The 20,998-nt window shown below is 36.8% G+C and overlaps 1 protein-coding gene across 1 annotated transcript in view; it reads right to left on the bottom strand.

Annotated features, from left to right (window-relative positions):
- LOC110091779 (carnosine N-methyltransferase) overlaps nt 1–20,998 on the bottom strand; it is a 63,997-nt gene that overhangs the window by 14,438 nt on the left and 28,561 nt on the right. Inside the window, exons 8-13 of the mRNA XM_020819412.2 lie at nt 20,476–20,520; nt 20,292–20,371; nt 14,980–15,044; nt 14,833–14,899; nt 14,591–14,704; nt 4,853–4,926 (exon numbers count right to left, since the gene is read on the bottom strand). Coding sequence (XP_020675071.1) covers nt 4,853–4,926; nt 14,591–14,704; nt 14,833–14,899; nt 14,980–15,044; nt 20,292–20,371; nt 20,476–20,520 — 445 coding nt within the window. The remainder of the gene's footprint in view (nt 1–4,852; nt 4,927–14,590; nt 14,705–14,832; nt 14,900–14,979; nt 15,045–20,291; nt 20,372–20,475; nt 20,521–20,998) is intronic.

The raw sequence follows: 20,998 nt of genomic DNA, 5'->3' as shown, positions 1-20,998 counted from the left end.
AGGTATTACAGAGTGGTTTAAAAGCAACATAATATGGAATGGATGGCCCTGGCTTTGTTGGAATTCAAATATCGTATTATGAAATGGTTTTAAAATCTTCTTTAGTGTTGGCAAACCACTCCCCTTTGAGCAGTTTAGGTTACTTATAGGAAATACTTGAGTTCGAAAGTAATCCTAAGGTAATACTTGAGTTCGCAAGCAAACCGAGTCGAAATTAGTACAAAAACAGAGAGAAAAACTGCTGTCACGGTAGAAAACAGCACCCACGCAGCAGGTCTTGCGCCAAAACAGTGGAAAATAGGGAGGGGAAACAAGGATTTCACTAGTAGATGCAAGAAAACAATACAAGATACAATGTTCTTCAATTCGAGAGGAAGAACAACTCTCCAAAACTCTCTAGCAAAGCCTAGAGCCCAAAACCATGAAGAGATCTCAAAATTTCAGCAAATCTCAAGATGAAACCCTAACTCACACCTTAACTCCTAATTAAAGCAAAAGGACTAAATTAAAATCCCTAAACAGCCCCTTAATTCAAATTTCCCTCCTAAAGCTCATTACATTAAGTGCTTGGGCCCACAAGGACTATCGAACCCCCCCCCCCCCCCCCCCCCCCCCCCCCCCCCCCCTCTCTCCCTGCTCTGATTCCGCAACAAGTGGGGCCGCCTGGAATAAAAGAGGAACCGACCCCCCCAGGCCAGCGGCATAACAGTTACGCTTGGAACACTCCATATACGCAAGAGTTATGTAATTATAAAGAATCATTGAAAGAATTAAATTATTATTGTGCTTGTTTGCAAATGCCTTGGGAAGTGCCTAAATGGCTTCTTCTTCCTTTCAAGGATTTTCATGTGTCGTCTTGTATCTAATCGAATAGACGATTAGGAAGACTAAGAATACTTTCTATAAATCTTTTTTCCTTTCATTTTTACCATCCTTGCTTTGTCTTATGTTTTATTCTTTTGTATCTTTGTGCTTACTACAACTATTATTATGTTGAAAGAGGTTTGGTGGATCCATTATCCAATATAAGTTATTTAGTAACCGGATCGGACCGGCCGTTTCAACCATGAACCGATCAGGTGGCCGTTGCGATCCAACCTACAAAACCAGCTTCGCATCGAACGGGATCAAATAGGATTGTAACAGCAGTTCAACCTGTGAACGGCTGAACCGGTCAGAGTTGGAAAGAACCAGCCGGTTCTATTAAAAAAATTATTTTTATTTTAATTAAATTTTAAACAATATATTTTAGTTTATTAAATTCTTTTAACTTTTTGCACTTAAACATATAATCATCTTTCATTTTCTTTGAAGCCTATATATAATATTATAATTAGATATCTCATGTTCTACCAATATATATAACATAAAGTTAGTTTTTATAGCTTCATAATAATGTTCAAAGAAGCTCAGGTAAAATTGCAGCATTATCATCATTGAACTACATTAAGGTCATAATGCCTCTATCGGGATCCCTTTTGCCCCCACTTATGCAGGTATTATAGCATCTCTTTGTCAACCATCAACTAATATGATATTCATTATTGAATGGTCATTAGATGCTTTATGGCTTAATATAAAAGACATACCTAATATAATGCTTGCATAAGAAGAATAAGAAAACAATAATTAACTCAATATTTTTATTTTCAAAATGTTGCCAATTAGGAAAACATTTACATGATTATATGGTACTACATTTTAAGTTTGAACTCTTAAAATTTACATGTGTTCGTACATACTTGATTTTTTTACTATAGACCCACTTAACTGAGTTTAACTCGAATGCACTTTACTCTTTGTTTTGATCAATTACAAGTGTACATGCCTAGAAACGAGAGAATTTACTTTTTAAATTAAAATTGCATTTCTTACCCCCAAGACGAATGCCTCCTTGATTTTGACATCTCGTACCTTTTTTCGCATTAGGTAATGCATTAGTGTTGTGCTAGTGCTGAAATTAATTAATTAACAGTAATTAATTTATTGTTAACAGAAATTAGAATTTAATAATTAATAGTTTTAATTGATTGTTAACCATAATTAAGAGTAATTATAATTTAAACTTTAGGAAAAAATAAAAACTAAAAATTAATGTGAAAATTTTCACACATTTACGAAGAAATTAATATTTTGGGTATAGTTTAATTAAGAAATTGTTGTATTTTTACCTAAAACTTTTGGGTATTAAAGAGAAGAATGCTGGCTGTTCTTAGGAGAAAACGAAGGGAAGAACAGATGTTGGCTGCTACTGTGGAAGAAAAGAAAGGGAGCCACCGAGCCACCACTTGGAATACATTCCATAATACAAAAAAGAAAACTAGAGAGATAGAAACCAAACTCTCATTTATATTTATCAAGGAAAAAATTGATTGCAAATGAAGGAGGGACTCCTGTTTATAGAGCTGAACCACCCCTCCACCTCTGCGTGAATAGTATAACTACTTAATTGATTAAACATAACCCACTTGGTTGGGTTTGCTGAACCAACCGATATTGGGACAGCTCTAGCGTCATTCCCCCCACTAGGCGATGCTTCTGGATAATCTGAAGCCACTAGTTAGTAGGGTCTTGGGTGCAGAGTAGTATAAAGGTTCAACTTTCTACCATAAGGATGGATACCATATTTTCATACCTTTAGTCATATGTCTTGCCTTGGGCAGTTCACCTTGTTCTGAATATATTATGACGAAGTCATTCATTCTCTTTTTCATATTGTACACTTACAAGGCGGACAACTAATAATTCACCCTCATCTTTAGGTAAGAGTTGTTCTTCCATTGGTTCTTTAACTTCTGGAACCAAGGAAGTGTTGTTTTCGCCTGGTGCTTCTTCTACTAAGATTACCAACTGCCTTGTAGGATAATTGGATGCAAAATGTCCAAAACCATGGCAATTGAAACAATTGCGAATGGGGATAGAGGTTGTGAAAGCCGGTGGAGGAGGTTCAATAGTTCAATCAGGTGTTCTTGCGGTTTCAGGTCATCAGACAATAATAGGACCCAGTGCCAGAAGTACTCCCAGCCCTGTTCGATTGCTAAAATTATTTTTCACAGTTTGTTGTTGTTTTTCTAAGTTGAGAACGAGGTTGATGACATCGTTGATTGTCCAATATGATTACATTTGTACCACATTGGCAATGGATGGGTTTAAACCCAAGAAACTGAGCTATGGCGTTCTGTTTAGGTTCCACCAAGTTACATTTCAGCCCTAACTATTTGAATTCAGCCGCACAACCTTCCACTGAGAGTTCTTATTATTGATGATTGGGTAACTAGAAAAATATATATTGGCGATAACGTGCCAACAAAAATTTTCACCACATTTCTCTCATCATTTTATCCCATGAATGGATCTAGGTTTTCCCTTCACATTGTTTTGATCACTTCAAATTCTCCAACAACAAAAAGGCATTTCCTTTTAATTTGATGGCTATCAATTTAACAATGCGTCGAGAGGTACCTCTTTGTATTCAAGAGTTCGTTGTATTCAAGAATTTGCTCCACGGTGTGTAGCCAATTGAGAAATTCATCCGAATCCAATATTCCTTCAAAGTCTGAAATCTTGAGAACACCTCAAGGTTCTCGCCTAAAATAGCAAAGAGATAGTTCCTCCTCAAGCTTCTTGGTGAAAAAGATTCTCCTTCTCCGCTTGATTTTCTTCATCATTCTGGCATTATGTAGGATGGCATAGTTCCATCACAGCAAGCTTTTCTTGAAGTTGGTTAATCTCCCTTTATAATTCTTTCATGGAAGGTTCTTGAATTGGTCTTGGATTTGGCTATTCTTGGCAGTATTCTTGCGGTAAATTGACTGGCTCTAATATCAAATGACATCCGAATAGGTGTGAACAAGGAAAATCCAAGAAAGAACACACAAACCTGAAGGAGAAGGGGGAAGACAGCCTAAGAGATCCACTGGAAGGGCAAGAATTCCTTGCTCCTGCTGTTGTCGGCAGTTGAACCAGAAGGGTGTCGATGCCCAGATGACTGCAGCACTGCAGGGATGATTGACAGGCATCCAGCTGTTGCTGGCAGGCTTGGAGGAGAAGAATTCTAGCTGGTTCTTAGGGGAAAATGGAGGGAAGAACAGAAGTTGGCTGCTGCTGTGGAAGAAGACAGAGAGGTGGCCGCCACCTGGAATACATTCCAAGATACAGAAAAGCAGAAACCAAACTCTTCTTTTCAATTTTCCAGGAAAATGTGATTACAAATGAAAGAGGGACTCCTATATATAAAGATGAAATCCCACCCCACCGCATCATTTGTAATCAATTTCAATCCTCCAGGAAAATGTGTTTGGTTGCTGCTGGCGGGCCTAGAGGAGAAGAATGCTGGCTGAGTGGCTGCTCTTAGGGGAAAACGGAGGGAAGAACAACAGTTGGCTGCTATTGTGGAAGAAGAGAGTTGGACAACACCTAGAATACATTCTAGTATACAAAAAAAAAGAAAATGAAAAGTAGAAGCCAACTTCAAGTAAATAAAAATTGTTTCCGCCCCCCCTTCTCTCTCGTTAAGGAAGCATCCCGAAATCATGAATCATTTGGAATGGGACTTGAATATATTCCAAAATATTCAACAATGTCAAAACTGCCTTCATCATAAAAAAAAAAATCATTAGTTGGATGAGCTAGCATCAGCAATAAAGCGTGGCCTGTTAATTAACGTTAGAGAAACATCACTTTTGTCAACCAAAATTCAATGTCTTAAACAAAGCACACTCAAATTGAGGAACTCTGTCAAAAAGAATGAGATAAACTTCATTCAAACACAAAGTATAATGCACTTGAGAAATATCACTGTATGTGGTCGTAACATCTAATAAACGTCACAGAAGCGCTATAATCACCATACCTTCTTGATCTATATCATTATAGACCTCAATGAAATCGCCTCCACACATTGAAAAACCTTCAGTGATCCCTGCACTATTTAAAATACAATAGGTTCTCGACGATAAGTTGACACACAAAGTGTAGAATTGTTCTACTGAATAAAATGAACAGTCAATAAAAAAAAGCAGAGAAGATGATAGGACAATCAATCTATTAGTTGTTCTCCATCGATGATAAAGCATGACCACAAAGTAGAGGATAGGAGACCAAGGTGTCTATGCGTGGCTGCGTGCAACCCTTTTTTAGTAATGAGTATATTGTTCTTTATCCAAGTTATTATATATAACACAACAAAGGTACAAGATCCAACGGTAGTGCTTCTCCAAGCCAATTCAAGGATTTAAACTAGAACTAGATTAAAAGATTAAAATTTTAGGATGCAATATGCCAAAACTATGTTAGACAACTGTTTTAAGTGATGAGGTTTGATGAAATAAGATTTTTGTTCATCAAAAGTAACGTCAACAGATACAAGAGTTTTTTTGGTGGATGGATGCATAGTTGTCAATGGCGCAAAATAGCGCGCGCCATGGCGCACGGCGCGGCGCGACGCACCTACGGCGCCATGTTCATGGCGAGGCGCATGTGTTTAAGATAGCGCGCGCTATTTGCGCCACATGTGAGCCATGGCGCATTGCGCACGGCGCAAAATAGCGCGCAAAATTTGTTTTTAAATTTTGGTATACTTATGAATATTTTTATACCGCTCGGTACTGCTAGTTACATGCTCTGTACCGCTCGGTACAGCTAGGTACACACTCGGTACTGCTAAGTACACGCTCGGAATCGCTAAGTACCGCTCTGTACCGCTCGGTACATGCTTTGTACCGCTCGGTACATGCTTTGTACCACTCGGTACAGCTCGGTACAACTAGGTACATGCTCAGTATTGCTAAGTACATGCATGATACCGCTCGGTATTGCTAAGTACATGCATGATACCGCTCGGTACCGCTATGTAAATGCTCGGTACCGCTAGTTACATGCTTTGTACCACTCGGTACAGTGATAGAAATAGGTATAGATACGGTATACCGCTCCCTAATATTATACAAAACGAACTTCAAAATTTCTCTACAAATAAATTTTGTTCCGGGGGCAGGCAGAACCCCCGCAAAGGGCGCTGCCCTTTGACCCGCCAACCTAAACCCGGGCAGGTCGAACCCCGCCCAGGGCAGTGCCCCTTGGACCCCGGCAGGCCACATATTATGTTTCTTGGACAATATTATGTTTCTTTTATCTAAATTTGTTTGCTTTTAGGTGATCATAAATGTCAGATTCATGTTCTTATAGGATTATGAAGTAGCGGTACCAGAGGGTGATGAAGAGGATTGAAGCTTTTTTAACATTTGGCTGATTGATGATGGATTCCCAAGAAGAGTAGATTAATTTTATTTGATCTTAAAAAAAAAAGATTCTAGTATTTGAATTATGAGATATTTGAATGTTAGTTAGTCGAACTTATATATGTTATGGTTGTCTTTTATTATTATGATAGCTTGTCTTCATTTTTAATAATATTCAATATTCATGCTTATTATTTTATAATTTTTATATAGCTTGCGACCTATGTTCAAAATAGTGCGCGCCGCGTTGTCGCTATGCCGCCATGGCTCCAAACTGGACCTTTGCGCCATAGTGCCGCCATTCGCTGTTAACAGGTTGTATGGATGTGATGATAACAATTATAAATTTTTGAGTGGATGAATATCCAACTAGAGCCTGTCAATTCGGGTCACGGTCGGTTCCGGGTCGACCCGGAATTGACGGGCACTATTCGGGTTCGGGTCAACCCGACCCGTTTTTCACAAACGGGTCATTTTTCCGGACCCGCACCTGACCCGCTTCGGTTTGGTTTTTCGAGTTCCTCAGCGGGCGATGCAGAGGCGGTCAGGCAGGTGGCGGACTGCACACAGCGACGGGCGGATTGCGGCGCGAGGGTGCGCGGCGGCTGCAGGGTGCAAGGCGGCCCGATGCAAGCTGCAACGCGGGCGAACGAAGCGCCGGAGCGGTCACGCGACGCCATGTCACGCGTGGCGGCGTGGGGCTCGATGCGGGCAGTGGCCACTGGCCAGTGGGGCAGGGGGGCAGCCCGTGTACGCGTGGGGCAGAGCAGGGCAGCCGGGGCACGAGGCACGGGGCAGGCGGGCAGATTCGGGCAGGTTCGATTTCAGGGTCATTCCGGGTCATTTTCGGGTTGTCGGGTCAACCCGAACCCGACCCAGTTTTGCAAACGGGTCGATTTTCCGGACCCGAACCCGACCCGCTTCGGGTTCGGGTCAACCCAAACAGGAAATTTTCGGGTTGGGTCCAATATTGACAGGTCTATATCCAACAAAGATACATTTGAGTACTCTTGGATCTAATTTTTCTCTATTTTGACAATGAATATGAACATAGGAAGTGCAAATATTATGGGTGTGACATTGTTATGGGTTTAAAATTCTGGGTAAAAAGAGGACAGAGTATTCATTAGTGTTTTTAGTGCCAAGGTTGTTGAAGGTAGTCGGTTTATGAGATATGCAGCGGTCAGAAAACCTTCCCCCCAATAAGATTTGTGTACATTGTGGTGGAATATAAATGCATGGGTGGAGGCAAGAAGATGACTATTTTTTTCTTTCTACAACTCCGCTTTGTTGTGGGGTATTAATGTAGGAAGACTCATGAATGATACCTTCTTTTTTAAAGTAGGAGGGTAGAGTTTAGTTAAAATACTCTTTTGCATTGTCAGAACAAAGTTTTCTTATTTTTATCCCGAATTGATTTTGTATCATGGTGTGAAAAATGGAAAGGATAGTGCTTACATCAGATTTATTTTTTAGGAGAAAGATCCAAGAGAATCAAGTGTGCAGTCATTAATGAAGGATGCAAACCATTGGGCCCCTGAGATGTCAGAAATTTTTTATGAGTTCCCAAATATCACTATGAATAAGGTACAAAGGGGAATGACATCTCTCAATTTTATTTGGAAAAGAAACTCATTTATGCTTGGCTAACTCAAATGTTTCACAATAAAAATATTCATTTTCCAACTTATAAAAAAGTTTTTGATGCATATTTTTTAATGCATCAAAAGATGGATGTCTTAATCTAAAATGATGAAGTAAAATAATAGATTTTTGTATTAATTAAGAATAACATAGAATAGCCATTATTGATAATGGTGGATTTGTTCAGTTCTTCTAGGTAGTAAAGTTCATCTCTCTCCTTAACGAGTCCAATCTTCTTCCCCGGTCCCTGGTCCTGAAATAGTAACAAGTAGGGTTAAATAGGACTTGACAAATATGATCCCTAGTAAGTTTTTGCATATAGATTAGGTTTTTAGATAATTGAGGTACGTGGAGCATATTTTTTTAGAGAGGGGAGGGAAATAAGGGAATATCTCCTTGGCCTGCTACTATGATAAGAGAACCATCAACAGTGATGATTTTCTTATCACTCAGATAAAGAGTGCAGTTGATGAAGAGGGTAGTAGAGTGCGTCATATGATCTATGACTCTTGAGTCAATGATTCATACTCCTTTCAAATAATTTCTAGAGGCACTTAATCCAATAGATATAGGAAATTTACCTAAAAGTGAGACGAAAATGTAGGTGATTTTTCAAGTTATACTAAGAGTTGTTTTAGCTTATCAATATCTTCTTTGTTGAGCTCTCTAAAACTGGACTGTGTTTCTGAGATCAGCTGACTTTTTTTTTTTTTATCTGAGATGAGCTGACTTGTTGTAGTGTTAACATGAGATTTTCTCTTTTATCTACTTCTTTGATTCCTCTCATTACTTATGAGCTTTCCATGTAACTTCCAGCATGTCTCATTTATGTGTCTTGATTTCTTGAAATAGCTACATTAAAGGAAGCCTTTCCTTTGTCTTGAGGTTTTGAAAAATCCTTACCTCTTTCCTTCCATAATACCTCTTAGGCTATCACCATTGTTGAACCTTTAGCAATCTTTGGTTCCAGCATTCCGATGGTTCCAGCATTACGTCTTGTCGACTTTCCTCAGCACGAATGAGAGAAATGATCTCATTTAGTGAGGGTGTCTCCTCGTTGCCAAGAATCTAAACTATAACTTGGTCAAACACTGTATTTAATCCTGCAAGAAAATCATACACTTTATCTTTCTCAATAAAGCTTTTTAGGAAAGCCGCATCTTCTAGGCACTTGGTCTCTATGCATCTGTAGCTATCAAATTCTTGCCACAAGCTTTGAAGGAGAGTGGCATTGATGAGGACATCAGCAGAAGATTTCGATGCGTCTACCATCGAAGGAATCGTAGATCGACGGCTATGATTAAGAGTCTCTAATTATAATGCATTTTTGTATTTCTTTTATTTTTATTTCAGCTTTACCATTATACCCCTATGTGGGATTTCTTTTAAGTTGTAGCCCCGAGGGCATTTGAGCCTTTTATTTTTCTTTCATTGTGAGACCTATATATAGATGTCTTCACTATTGTATGGAGGTAATGACCGATTAAAAAAAAATCAGCTTTGGTTCATTGTCTTTGTGTTCATTGTCTTTTTCCCCTTCCTCTTTCCCTACCCTAAACCCCCTCCCCGATCCCTCCACCAAAAAACAAAAAAAAAAAAACTGGAATTTCGAGAGACCTCTTCCTAGTCTTGGCCGAAACCCACCAACACTCCGCCAATACCTCCCTACTCCCTTGCTACACACTCAATCCAAGGAGGAAGATACGCTACTATTGGGTCCCCTCCCCTCCATGGATGGCGGATCCCGAGCTTGACCACGGATTCGTCAACGACCATCAAGGCTTAGTGGATATTCTACAATTTTCTTTATTCGACCTCAATTTGAAAATTGACGACGCCGTCGATGAATACATCGACCACATCCTTTCACCTTTACGTCTGCTATTGAAGAACACCAACCCTCCGAACGTTGGCAAATCATCGGCCATCCACCAGCCTTCCCCTCCGCTAACTTTCCATTGATCAAGACCGTAAGCGTCCTCTTTCTTTTGGGGGCATCCCTAGGATTGTTGAAGTTATTCTTCCGCTAACCCCACTATCAAGAGTAAATGAGAGGGAAACTCGAAGGTGAATTTTCTATTTATTAAACGATGGATTTTTATTATTTTTCATCTTGTGTTATTATGAATTTTTATACTTATTTTAAATTATTCTATTAATCTTTTGTGTAATTGAATATCAAAGCATAATTGTAACTAAGATATCTTAGATTCTTATCTTGGTGAAACATTGAGTTTACAATTATCAAAGTTTCATAATTTGTTATTAATTTCTAAGCCATTCCTGTGTGGCTGTGTCCATATATGTTTCACATCAGGCATATTCAGTCACAGTCTTGCTTCCTTGTTTTGTGCTTCCCACCTTGACTTTAATTTCGAAGAATTGTGAAGCATTTCAAACTTTTGAGAAGGTTTATCTGGCAGCTTCCCATATGTCTTTTGCAGTAGATAGGAACATGAAAGTATCACTAATTTTCGGAGCATGGAATTCCACAACCATGACATAATCATGGAGGCTGCTTCATCCCAAACTAAAAAATTAGGATTTTTTCTTTTGGTCCTACCTCATGGAGGTGATTCATCTTTCCTTTTTCCTTTCAAATAATCCTTCACAAATTGAAACCACTTCAAATAATTCTTCCCATTTAAGTGATAGAAATGTTGCATATTTTGGAGATATCTCCCTTAGTGCACCATAGAGTCCTCCATTTGACCAAAGCTTTGGGAGGAAATTGCTTTAGACATTGCGGCGGCAAAGGGCATCGATGAAGGCTATATCAAGCATAGCAGTAATGAAGACTCCGTTGATTATAGATAGGATAACAACAAGGGAAGGCTGACAATGAACGCATGGCAGCACAAAAAATTCAAAATTCCTGCAACGAACACTTATAGCAGAATGATATGAACTAAAAAGATTTGAAAATTAAAGTTGATGATTGTCTAAACCACTTCTTAAGTAGTAAAAGCCCAAATAATTACATATTTTATTGTCATTTCTAGAAAATCTTTATTACAAATTTAATTCATAATGAAAACACTTATAGTAAAATGATCTGAACTAAAAAAAATTAAATTAAATTTGACAATAGTCGAAAACACTAATACGCAGCAAAAGCACAGTGAATTACATTATCAAAAAAAAAATTCATACACATTTAATATATAGTGTAAAAACATTACTAGCATGAATTGAAGTAGCAAAAACTAATTTTATTACAATTAATTTAATAAAAACAAGCGGAATTTGAAACTTTTCCTTACAATCAAAATTTGTATACATAGTCGAACCCCGCCAGGTAGAGATGTAAAACGGGTCGACGGGTCGGGTTTGGATAGAACCCAAGTTAACCCGAGTCTAAATGGGTCAACCCGAACCCAACCAATTTTTCAAATGGGTCACGTATTTCAACCCGGACCCGACCCGTGCGGGTCACCAGGTTGACCCGCAACAACTCGCGGACCTGTTTGATTCAAAAAATGGGCAATTGTAACGTCAAGCTAGGCGACACGGTGACAGGCAGTGCCTGTGCGTCCTACGGGTATGGGGTTGTCGTCGAGCGCGAATGAGTTAGACAGACTAGAATCGACGCGGGCATTTAGAGGACCAGACAATGGTAAGGGAGTCGAGAGGACCGGACGCCACCAGACGGACTGGACTAGACGAGCTGACGTGGTACGAGAGTCTAGAGCTACGCGAGTAGATGCTAACGACTAGATGGACTGCGGGACTGAACTGTGGACTAGACGTCACCGGACGGATTGCACTAGACGCGGACGACCAGACGGACTGGACTAGACGTTCACGCACCAGACACGCTGACATAACACTCTAACTGGGCAGCCATTTTGCATACATGTTAACCCGAGTTGATTTCAGGTTTTCGGGTCAACCCGACCTGATTTTGCATACAGGTCAAAAACTTGAACCCAACCCAACCCATATGGTAAATGGGTTGACCGAACCACAAATTTTTTGGGTTGGGTCAGGGTCCGGTTTCGGGTCATCTTAGATTTTGACACCCCTACCGCCAGGGAGAACTACCATTCGGACCCGCGACATATTCCCTAAGTATACATAAAACAAAGCTACTATTCCTTCAGGTTGCAGCTCTTTCAACTTCAATTCTTCTTCTCTTAGCGTTTGCATACTGCCCCTTGAGATTTTGCTTTCTATCGGCATACCCTCTACTCCAATAATGAACGTCCTCCTCCAAATCATTCATCATCTTCATCAACTCTTCCTCGTTATTTTTTCTCAGCAAATATCAAAATTTTATTGAGCTAAAATCCTATGTATTGTGGAGCTTTCGCGGTTATTTTCACTTAAAAAAAGCGTCAACCCAAAAACCTAAATTTGAACGGGATGTTGAACCTTTGGTTCGGGTCGATCGGATCAATAAAATAAAAATTAAAATGAAATCCAATTTAAATATCCACGTCTACACTCCACGTGTCATGATTTAATTGGAGTCCGGATATAGAGCTACGTCCGGACTCTGCAAAGAATAATTTCTTCCCACATTGTTGGATAGAGGCTTGATGTTGTTATTTAAGTGCTCAATGCTGTAATATCTCCACCTACCTAGCCTTCCAATATGGAGTACAACTTCCATTTTACTTCATGAGGTTTCCCTTTGATCTCAACTTCCTTCAATGGTGACAATGTGGATGATTGACCTCATGCTTCTTCTCTTCTAGTGTCTCTTCGTGATGTCGCGTGCCACCCATCTTTTGGTCCCACGAATGTTGTTGGTCCATTAGCTTTTGCTTTCAAGCTTAATCATGTTGCAGCTACTCCTACGAAGTCTGACTCACATTTTTCTTTTATTGAGGTTTGCTATGGGTAAGGAATCTCTGCAATAGGGTCTATATGCTTGTTTTCCTCTATCTTTAAACACGGCGAATTTTGCTAAAGCTCAAGTAACACAATTTATCTTGTCAAGCGCTCATCTTTGCTAAGGCTGAAATTTTGTATTTAGCATCACCATTTTTGTACACTTTGGCTAGTAAATTTGCCTTTGGCAGCCCAAATTTGGAGATTATTCATAACTTTATGTTTGATTTGCATATGATGGTTAATTTCTCTAGCTTAGCAAACAATCCTTGAAAGAATATTTCATCTTATTGCTCATATTATGTGAATAGACTTATGATGCATATATTGAAGTGTATCTTTATAGTTTGATACCTTTGAAGAGCCTGTTATTACGCCTAAGATTTGATACTAGAAAGAAAATTGTAGATTGGTTGATCCTAGTGTAGAACTACTATGTTTTCCCTCATCTAATATTAACATCATCAATCTAAATTTTTTTCTCATCAGGATCAATTCTTAGAAAACCAATACAATTAGATGATGCTACTGCCAGACTCTTCCAATCATATCTGGCCTGTGTTATTATTGAAATAGAAATTTGACAGTTTGCCTGCATATTGTTAGTCTTGCCAAACCTTTAGTAATGAATATGCTGATTATTTCAAGGCTCATCCGAAATTATGAAATTCACCTTACAAGTCCCTATTTATTAATCATAGTTCTATTTAGTATGGTTTAGGCATGCAAGATTTTCATGTAGTTGATAGTAATGATTAATTTAAATTTTCCAACTTATTGGAAGTTGTTCTCTCAATTTTGCCCCCATGAAATGTTCTCATGCTCCAGAATCTACTAAGCCTCCTGATTGAATATGTGTTTTCCTGAGCTGCAGTTAGTTTGTAGAATGCCAGCAGCCCCCCATTCCCACATCTCCAACATCTTCAAATATGACTGTTGGATCTACTGATACTTCAAGATTCATGTTTGGGAAAGCTATATTATATATATTTAAATATAAATAATAATAAAAAAAATGTTTGGGAAAGCTATCTTTCAACATTGAAGAATCCTCAGTTATCATTTCATTCTTCACTACGATGTTATTATTGTGTTCCCATTGATAGGCATGGTTGCTCTAATATGGAAATGGTTGATGCTTCAAGCTTAGTTCAATCCCAAGTTTCAACCCAAAGTTATTGATTTAGGCTTCGTTTGGGACGGCTTTTTACTGCTTCTTAAAATAACTTTTTAGTACAAAAGTTGCTTTAAGAAGCAGCAAAAAAGCCGTCCCAAATGAAGCCTTAGTGGATAAAAAATTTCAGCTTTTGGTTTTTTGCCAATGCACGAATAGAAAAAAAAAACTTCTTTCTCCAAATTTTATCAGATTTCAATATGGATGCAATAAGGCTTCTAATGAATATGGCGTTCTTACTAATCAGGTGCCTGAAAATAAGCTTTTACCCTATTTTTAGACAAAAATTACTCACTCAACTCTATGTTATCTTGATCCGATGTGTTTTATTTCTTTTCTATCCGTAGGTAATTCTTCTCAACTACTTCTTCCTGCATTTTTTTTTTCTCTGATAGTTAAGAAAAATTTATCACTTTACAAAACAAAAGGTTCTAAGTTCGATTCATGCCACAAAGGACATTATTTTAGATTATTGTCATTCAATCCAGAAGAACCTCTTCAGTTAGTTTCATGGGAATAATATCAACTAATGGAATGGCACTATAAATCTTTTCTTCTCAGAAGGTTGATATGTAGAAGAAATAGAGGCTTGAAGATTAAAATCACAAGCCAATGGAAACATCCAGAATGTATCATCACAAAGGGAAAAACACATGCCATTGTAGCATTAATGTATAAACCATTTCATACTAGTTACCTTGCTGGTTGAATATCAGGGAATGAGACAGGACGACATTGGTCATCATCGGATAGAGAATTGCAGTTGCTATGAATCCAAGGGAATATCGTCCACTGATTGGCTGCTTGAGTTCTAATATTATAATTAGATTGGATAAGAATAAGAAAACAGCTAAAAAATTATATGACTTTAAATTTGAATCAAGCAAATGAAATATAAAGGAATTGATCACCCAAAGAAAACAGAGTATCTGACTTAACTGGTTGAGGATGAAACTCGAGCAGATCATCATGTAATAAGAAAACTCATTGCCCTGACTCACAAAGCCTGTTTGGCGGAAAAAAAAGCGGTAATTATGAGACAAATTAATAGGAAAAACCTAATATCAGCTTTATCTTTCTAAATACCTAGGCAAGAAATCTCCAAAGCCAGTCTTCCAAGTCCAGCACCAGGTACCAAACAACTGGGAGGTCTACAAAGAGCAGGAACAAATTTCGGCAAGTTCAGCACCACAAAGCATATTCTTTAACTTTCTTTGATGCCACGACTTTGTAAGATGTTTGTGAAAATTTAAGGCAGCAAAAGTAAAAAAAATGAACAAAATAAAGATGATTTTACAGTCTATACCTAATTGTTTCACAATGTGATGATTAAAGAATGTTAATAGAACAAACACATAGAAAATGCATCTCCAACTTATGCTAATTCCGCAGAGGAAATTGTCAATATAGAACTCACTCAAGTGCTTTCACACTGCATTTTTTTCCTTTGTTTTTTCTTTCAAATTTTGTTCATTGATCACATATTCAGTAGTAATAAATAATTATATATTGTTATCAATACCTAGTAAAATCGGTACTAGATTCACAAAATATCATTAAATGACATGAGACCACAAATAACAGCATTAAAATTAGAATAAGCATCTAGTTACACCATGCATGCCCACATATACATGCTGTTCACACAGTAATGACCACAACAGAATACGACTCCATTGTGGGTTTTAGTTGTGACAAACAGCAGTAATTTCTCCATGGATAACTTACCAATATTATTCAAAATTAAGAATATACACTCTCTCTCTGACACAGCAAATACATCTTATAAGCAGTGTTTTAAAAAGGCAAAAAGTGGCATTTGGGTTGGGGAAATTGGATGTGAGACAGACGCCCCAAGAGTTGGGGTGCTGCCCCCGCCCAAGACATATGAAGTACATTTTTTAAACTCAAAGATTAAATTTCAATGATAAGAACGTGAACCTACTGTCAAATAAGTCAGCCAAAGAGTCATTTAAGTTTGAGAGCCCCCCAAGTGTATGCTTTCTTGGAATCACTTTTTGTTTTATTTTTAAAATACTTAAAATAAGTTGTGTTTTTTATTTTTAAAAACAAGTTATTTTCCAAACAACTCCTTAATCTCTTCACCTTCTTTCCAACATCTGGTACCCTCCCGTCCCACCCGCAAGTCAATGGCAGCTAAAAGCTCCCCAGCCCCTTTTACATGCACTACAACACCCCACCACTGACCTCTATTTCCTCACCAAGCGACCCATCACCTCGACAACCTCTCTTCACTCACCCCGCTCATTATCATCTTTGATTGCTAATACCATGCCCCAAAGCATCATCTCTTATGATCACGCCTAGTCCACCCTCCTCAAAACAACCTAAATCAGGTGCTACCTCAACAAATCTTCTCCAAAGTAGATCCATGGCTAGCTGAGCACGACAACATAGGGCACATTGGCAACAAAACTAACAAACTTTTTCCATCAAGTTAATGGCATTGATCAACCTTTTCGTCTGGAGTGTTTGTGGGCTCTAAACAAAAAAATACAAGCCCTCAGGCTATCATACAATTTTTTTCTTATAAAAATATAAATAAAATACAACAACAACAACAACATCAAGCCTTTGTCCCACTACGTGGGGTCGGCAACATGAATCCTTTTTCTCCATTGTGTTCTGTTAAAAGTCAAATTCTTGTTTAAATCTAATAAAGAAATATTACTTCTAACAATTTCTAACCAAGTATTTTTATGTTTATCTCTACCTTTCTTAACATAAGTCAAGTCTAATACCTCTGCTTTCCTAACCGGGTCATCAGAAGGCCGTCGTTTTATGTGACCAAACCATCTAAAGCGACTCTCTCTAATCTTATTTTTCACTTGAGCTACTCCAACCTTCTCACATATATGCTCATTTCGTATCCTATCACTAAGGGTAAAGCCACTCATCCACCTGATTATACTCATCTCTGCAACACTTAACTTAGTATTATGCTTCTCTTTTAATGGTCAACATTTGGCACCATAAAGTATTGCAGGACTAACCACTGTCATATAGAATTTTCCCTTAAGTTAGAGGGGGACTTTTCTATCACACAACAAAGCCCAATGAATTCCTCCATTTCAACCATCCAACGTGAATTCTGCTGATAATTTTCCCATCTATTTCACCATCACTCTGAACAATATATCCAAGATATCTAAAACGTGTACTCTTATTAATGACTTGAACGCCCAAAGTCACAACCCCCTCACTAAGTCTATTACTACTAAAATTACACTCCATATATTTAGTTTTAGATCTACTCTGGCGAAAACCTTTAGACTCTAAGGTTGACCGCCGTAATTCAAGTTTACCATCAACTCCCTCTCTAGTTTTATCAACAAGAAGAATATAATCAATAAAATGCATACACCAAGGTACATCCTCTTGCAAATGTCTAGTGAGAACATCCATGACTAAAGCAAAAAAGATATTGGCTTAAGGCTGATCCTTGATGTAATCCAACCAAAATAGGAAAATACTTGGTCAAGCCACCTTGTGTTTGAACACAACTAATAGCTACTACATAAATATCTTTAATAATTTGAATATAAGATTTATTAACTACTTTCTTTTCAAGAACTCTCCATAGCACTTCTCTTGGAACTTTATCAAATGCTTTCTCTAAATCAATAAATATCATATGTAGATCCTCCTTATTTTCTAAATTTCTCCATCAAACCTCTCAATAAATGTCTGGCTTCCATAGTAAACCTACCCGGCATGAATCCAAATTGATTTTGAGAAACATTAGTATCACGCCGCAACTTATGCTCCATAACTCACATAGTTTTAAAGTATGAAACATTAACTTAATTCCTCTATAATTCGCACAATCTTGTGCATCACCTTTATTCTTAAAAATATGAATTAACACACCATTCTCCACTCATCTGGCATCTTTTTAGTCTTCAAAACACTATTAAAAAGTTTAGTAAGCCAAAAATTTTTTAATCTCCTAAGCATTTCCACACCTCTATTGGAACATCATCAGGTCTAACAGCTTTTCCACACTTCATTTTCTTTAAAGCCTCTCTAACTTTGATTTTACTAATACGTTTATAAAAACATAAATATTTATTTTCAGTAGGGTGCTAAGGTCACTAAAGCAAAATATCACATCCGCCTACGTTGAATATCATCTTCTAAGAAAAGTACTTTTTTATATTCATTCTTAATACACTTCACTTGAACTAGATCATTACTACTCATGTCTCTTTGAATGGCTAACTTATACATGTATCTTTCTCCCTCCTTAATATCTAATCTATTAGATAAATCATTAAAAGCTAAAATCTTTGCATCGTATATTATTTTCTTAGATTCTTTACTTGCCTCTTTATATTTATCCTAATTATCATAATTTTTTACATCTAAACTAATTTTTAAAACAAATCTTTTTTTTTCTTTTTCTCATACATTTGGATTCCACCACCAACTCTTTTTAGTACTAGGAGCTTTTCCCTTTGATACTCCTAGCACATCTTTAACAATATTCTTAATATCAATAGCCACTTTTTCCCACATAATATTAGCATTCTCATGCACAGACAAAATCTCAAGATCTAAAATCTTACTTTCAAAAATATTTTTGTTAATATTATTTAAATGCCACCATCTAACCCTAGAATATCATTTAACTTTATTTTTTATTTTCTCGACTTTTATTTTAAAGTCCAAAACTAATAATCAATGTTGGGTACATAAATTTTCACTCGGAATAACTTTACAATCTAAACGATCTAATTTTCTTATAAGAAAATAATCAATATGAGTTTTACTATATCCATTTTTATAAGTGATGAGATGGTCATCTCTTTTCTTAAATAAACTATTAGTAATTAAAAAATCATAAGCAAAAGAAAAATCTAATATGGTCTTACCACCTTCATTTGTCGTTCCAAACCCATGGCCACCATGCATACTTTTAAAATTATTTGCCTCTCTACCAACATGTCCATTTAAATCTTCTCCAATAAAAACTCTTTCTTCAAGAGGTATCATTTGTGTTAATTCTTCTAAGTCATTCCAAAATTTTAATTTTGAACCCATATCTAAACCTACATGAGGAACATAAGCACTTATAATATTAACAATCTTAGCATCAACAATAATCTTTAAGGCTATAATTCTAGTTATCTCCCATTACAATCTTTAAAGCTAAAATAAATATTAAAAAAACAAAAAAAAGACTCCAAACAAAACTAATGTAGTTTTTTATCCTTCAATCTCAAAAAATGGCCTACTTGAAATTGAAAATGGCCTCTTTGTCGATTTTCAACCCAGATCTCTAGATAAATTGCTGAACTTGTAGCCAATCTTTCCTCCGCCAAACATTAAAGTTATTTCCATTAGTTTCCTTTATATTGATCATTGAATCCACCATGGGTGTCCTATCTGCCAATTGCTAGAAACTAGGTGACTGATAAAGGAATTAAGACATAGATGAAGTGAAGTTTATTCCTAAAATTTAATTTGTAACCCCTCTACTTGCATCTACATTCAACTTGGATGCCTCAATTAGATAACATGTTTAAGATAAGAAGAGTAAAAAAGAGTGAATAATTAATTGGCTTGTTTGTTTAATTTTCATCTAATTTACTTTACTTTAAATGCTAACGTTAACTACGGAATATGATTATGAAATGTCATCAACTGCATTATGCATGCATATTCTATGAAAAAAAAAACTCTGTTTTCATTCTGGTTTTTTATTTAACTAGAATTTTAGTTTAACTAGTTCTTTATACACTTGTTTTTTAGTCATATTTTTAAACTTACAGAATATTAAAATTAAAAATCATAGGGCCTACGCTCCTCCTGTACCATGCCTCCTTTAGGTTTTTTCCTTCGAAGAAATTGCTTATATGTTTTGAATACTGTCACTTCTCTAAAAGAAACATCAATTTAAATCAGCATGATTGCTCATACATCAATTTTATAATTCTATCGTGTGGTTATGCTTTTTTAAGTTGACATCTTTATTTAAGTATAGAGAAAAAATAGATTGTTTTTTATTAAAAATATATACTCTCAGATAAATAAATAATTTAATTAGCCTTTCTTAGCCAATCACAAAACTTGATTTATCTAAAACAGAATCTATTTCTTTGTAGTGCAAACCAACTTATTTTCTCTAAAACAACTTATAAGCACACTTCTACAAAAAGAATTCTACGGGAACCAAAAGAACTATCCTTCCAGAAACATGCCATATCAACATTCAAAAACATGATCAAATTAGAACTTGCTCTCTTTGAAAGCTCATTTTGAAGATTTATTTGAAATGCAGCAACTAGCAGCCTAGGGCCTCAATATAGGGAGCTAATTGCAAGCGACCCATTAAGAATACTTTTAGTAATGGTATATATTCATAGAATCAGTACCTTTCCTTGCGTCGAACAGGAAAAAGGCGATTAAGCTCTTCAAGAATAGGCTTATAACATTGATCACGCTCCTTTTGACCCTATAGTAACAGGATATGCCAATCATTTGAAATATAAAGGAATCAAGGAACATTCCACATGAAAAACAAATAAGTAATAAGGGAGCATGAAAAGAATAATGTACCTCCATTGCCCAATCTCTCACAATGTTCCGAATAATACATCGTACCTGAAAACAAGTTCTTATTAATTTGGAATTCACAAGTATTGTGCAGGCTCTTGATTTTCTACAAAATAGAAGATAAATAATTAAAACATTCTGGAAAAAAATGAAGTAGTCGAACAATAAAATTGAGTGTATCTTAAGTATAAATGCCTAACTAAAAAATGATTGGTTGCTAGGTTTGATGGAACATTGATGGAGGTGAAATGATTTTTCTACATTGATGCGGTTTGACTGATCACATTGATGAAGCCCTATTGAAAGAGATACCATTTTGGAGGTTGATTTTCTTCCAACTAAGGATCAACTTATCTAGAAATTCATCATTAAGAGGTGAATCAATGAGAAAATGATTGGTTGCTAGGAAATTGATCAGGTCCTGCCCGTACATAACCTTTTGTGAAGCATATATAATGTCAAACTAAAAAGCAATAACACTACCCGCCTACCAAAAAGAACAATTAGAGTGGGCCTAATCATTAAA

This window comes from Dendrobium catenatum, unplaced genomic scaffold (assembly GCF_001605985.2).
Source record: "Dendrobium catenatum unplaced genomic scaffold, ASM160598v2 fragScaff_scaffold_635, whole genome shotgun sequence".
In the NCBI taxonomy this organism is placed as follows: domain Eukaryota; kingdom Viridiplantae; phylum Streptophyta; class Magnoliopsida; order Asparagales; family Orchidaceae; genus Dendrobium; species Dendrobium catenatum.
Note: the sequence above shows the minus strand (reverse complement) of the source record. Positions and strands in the feature narration are given on the sequence as shown.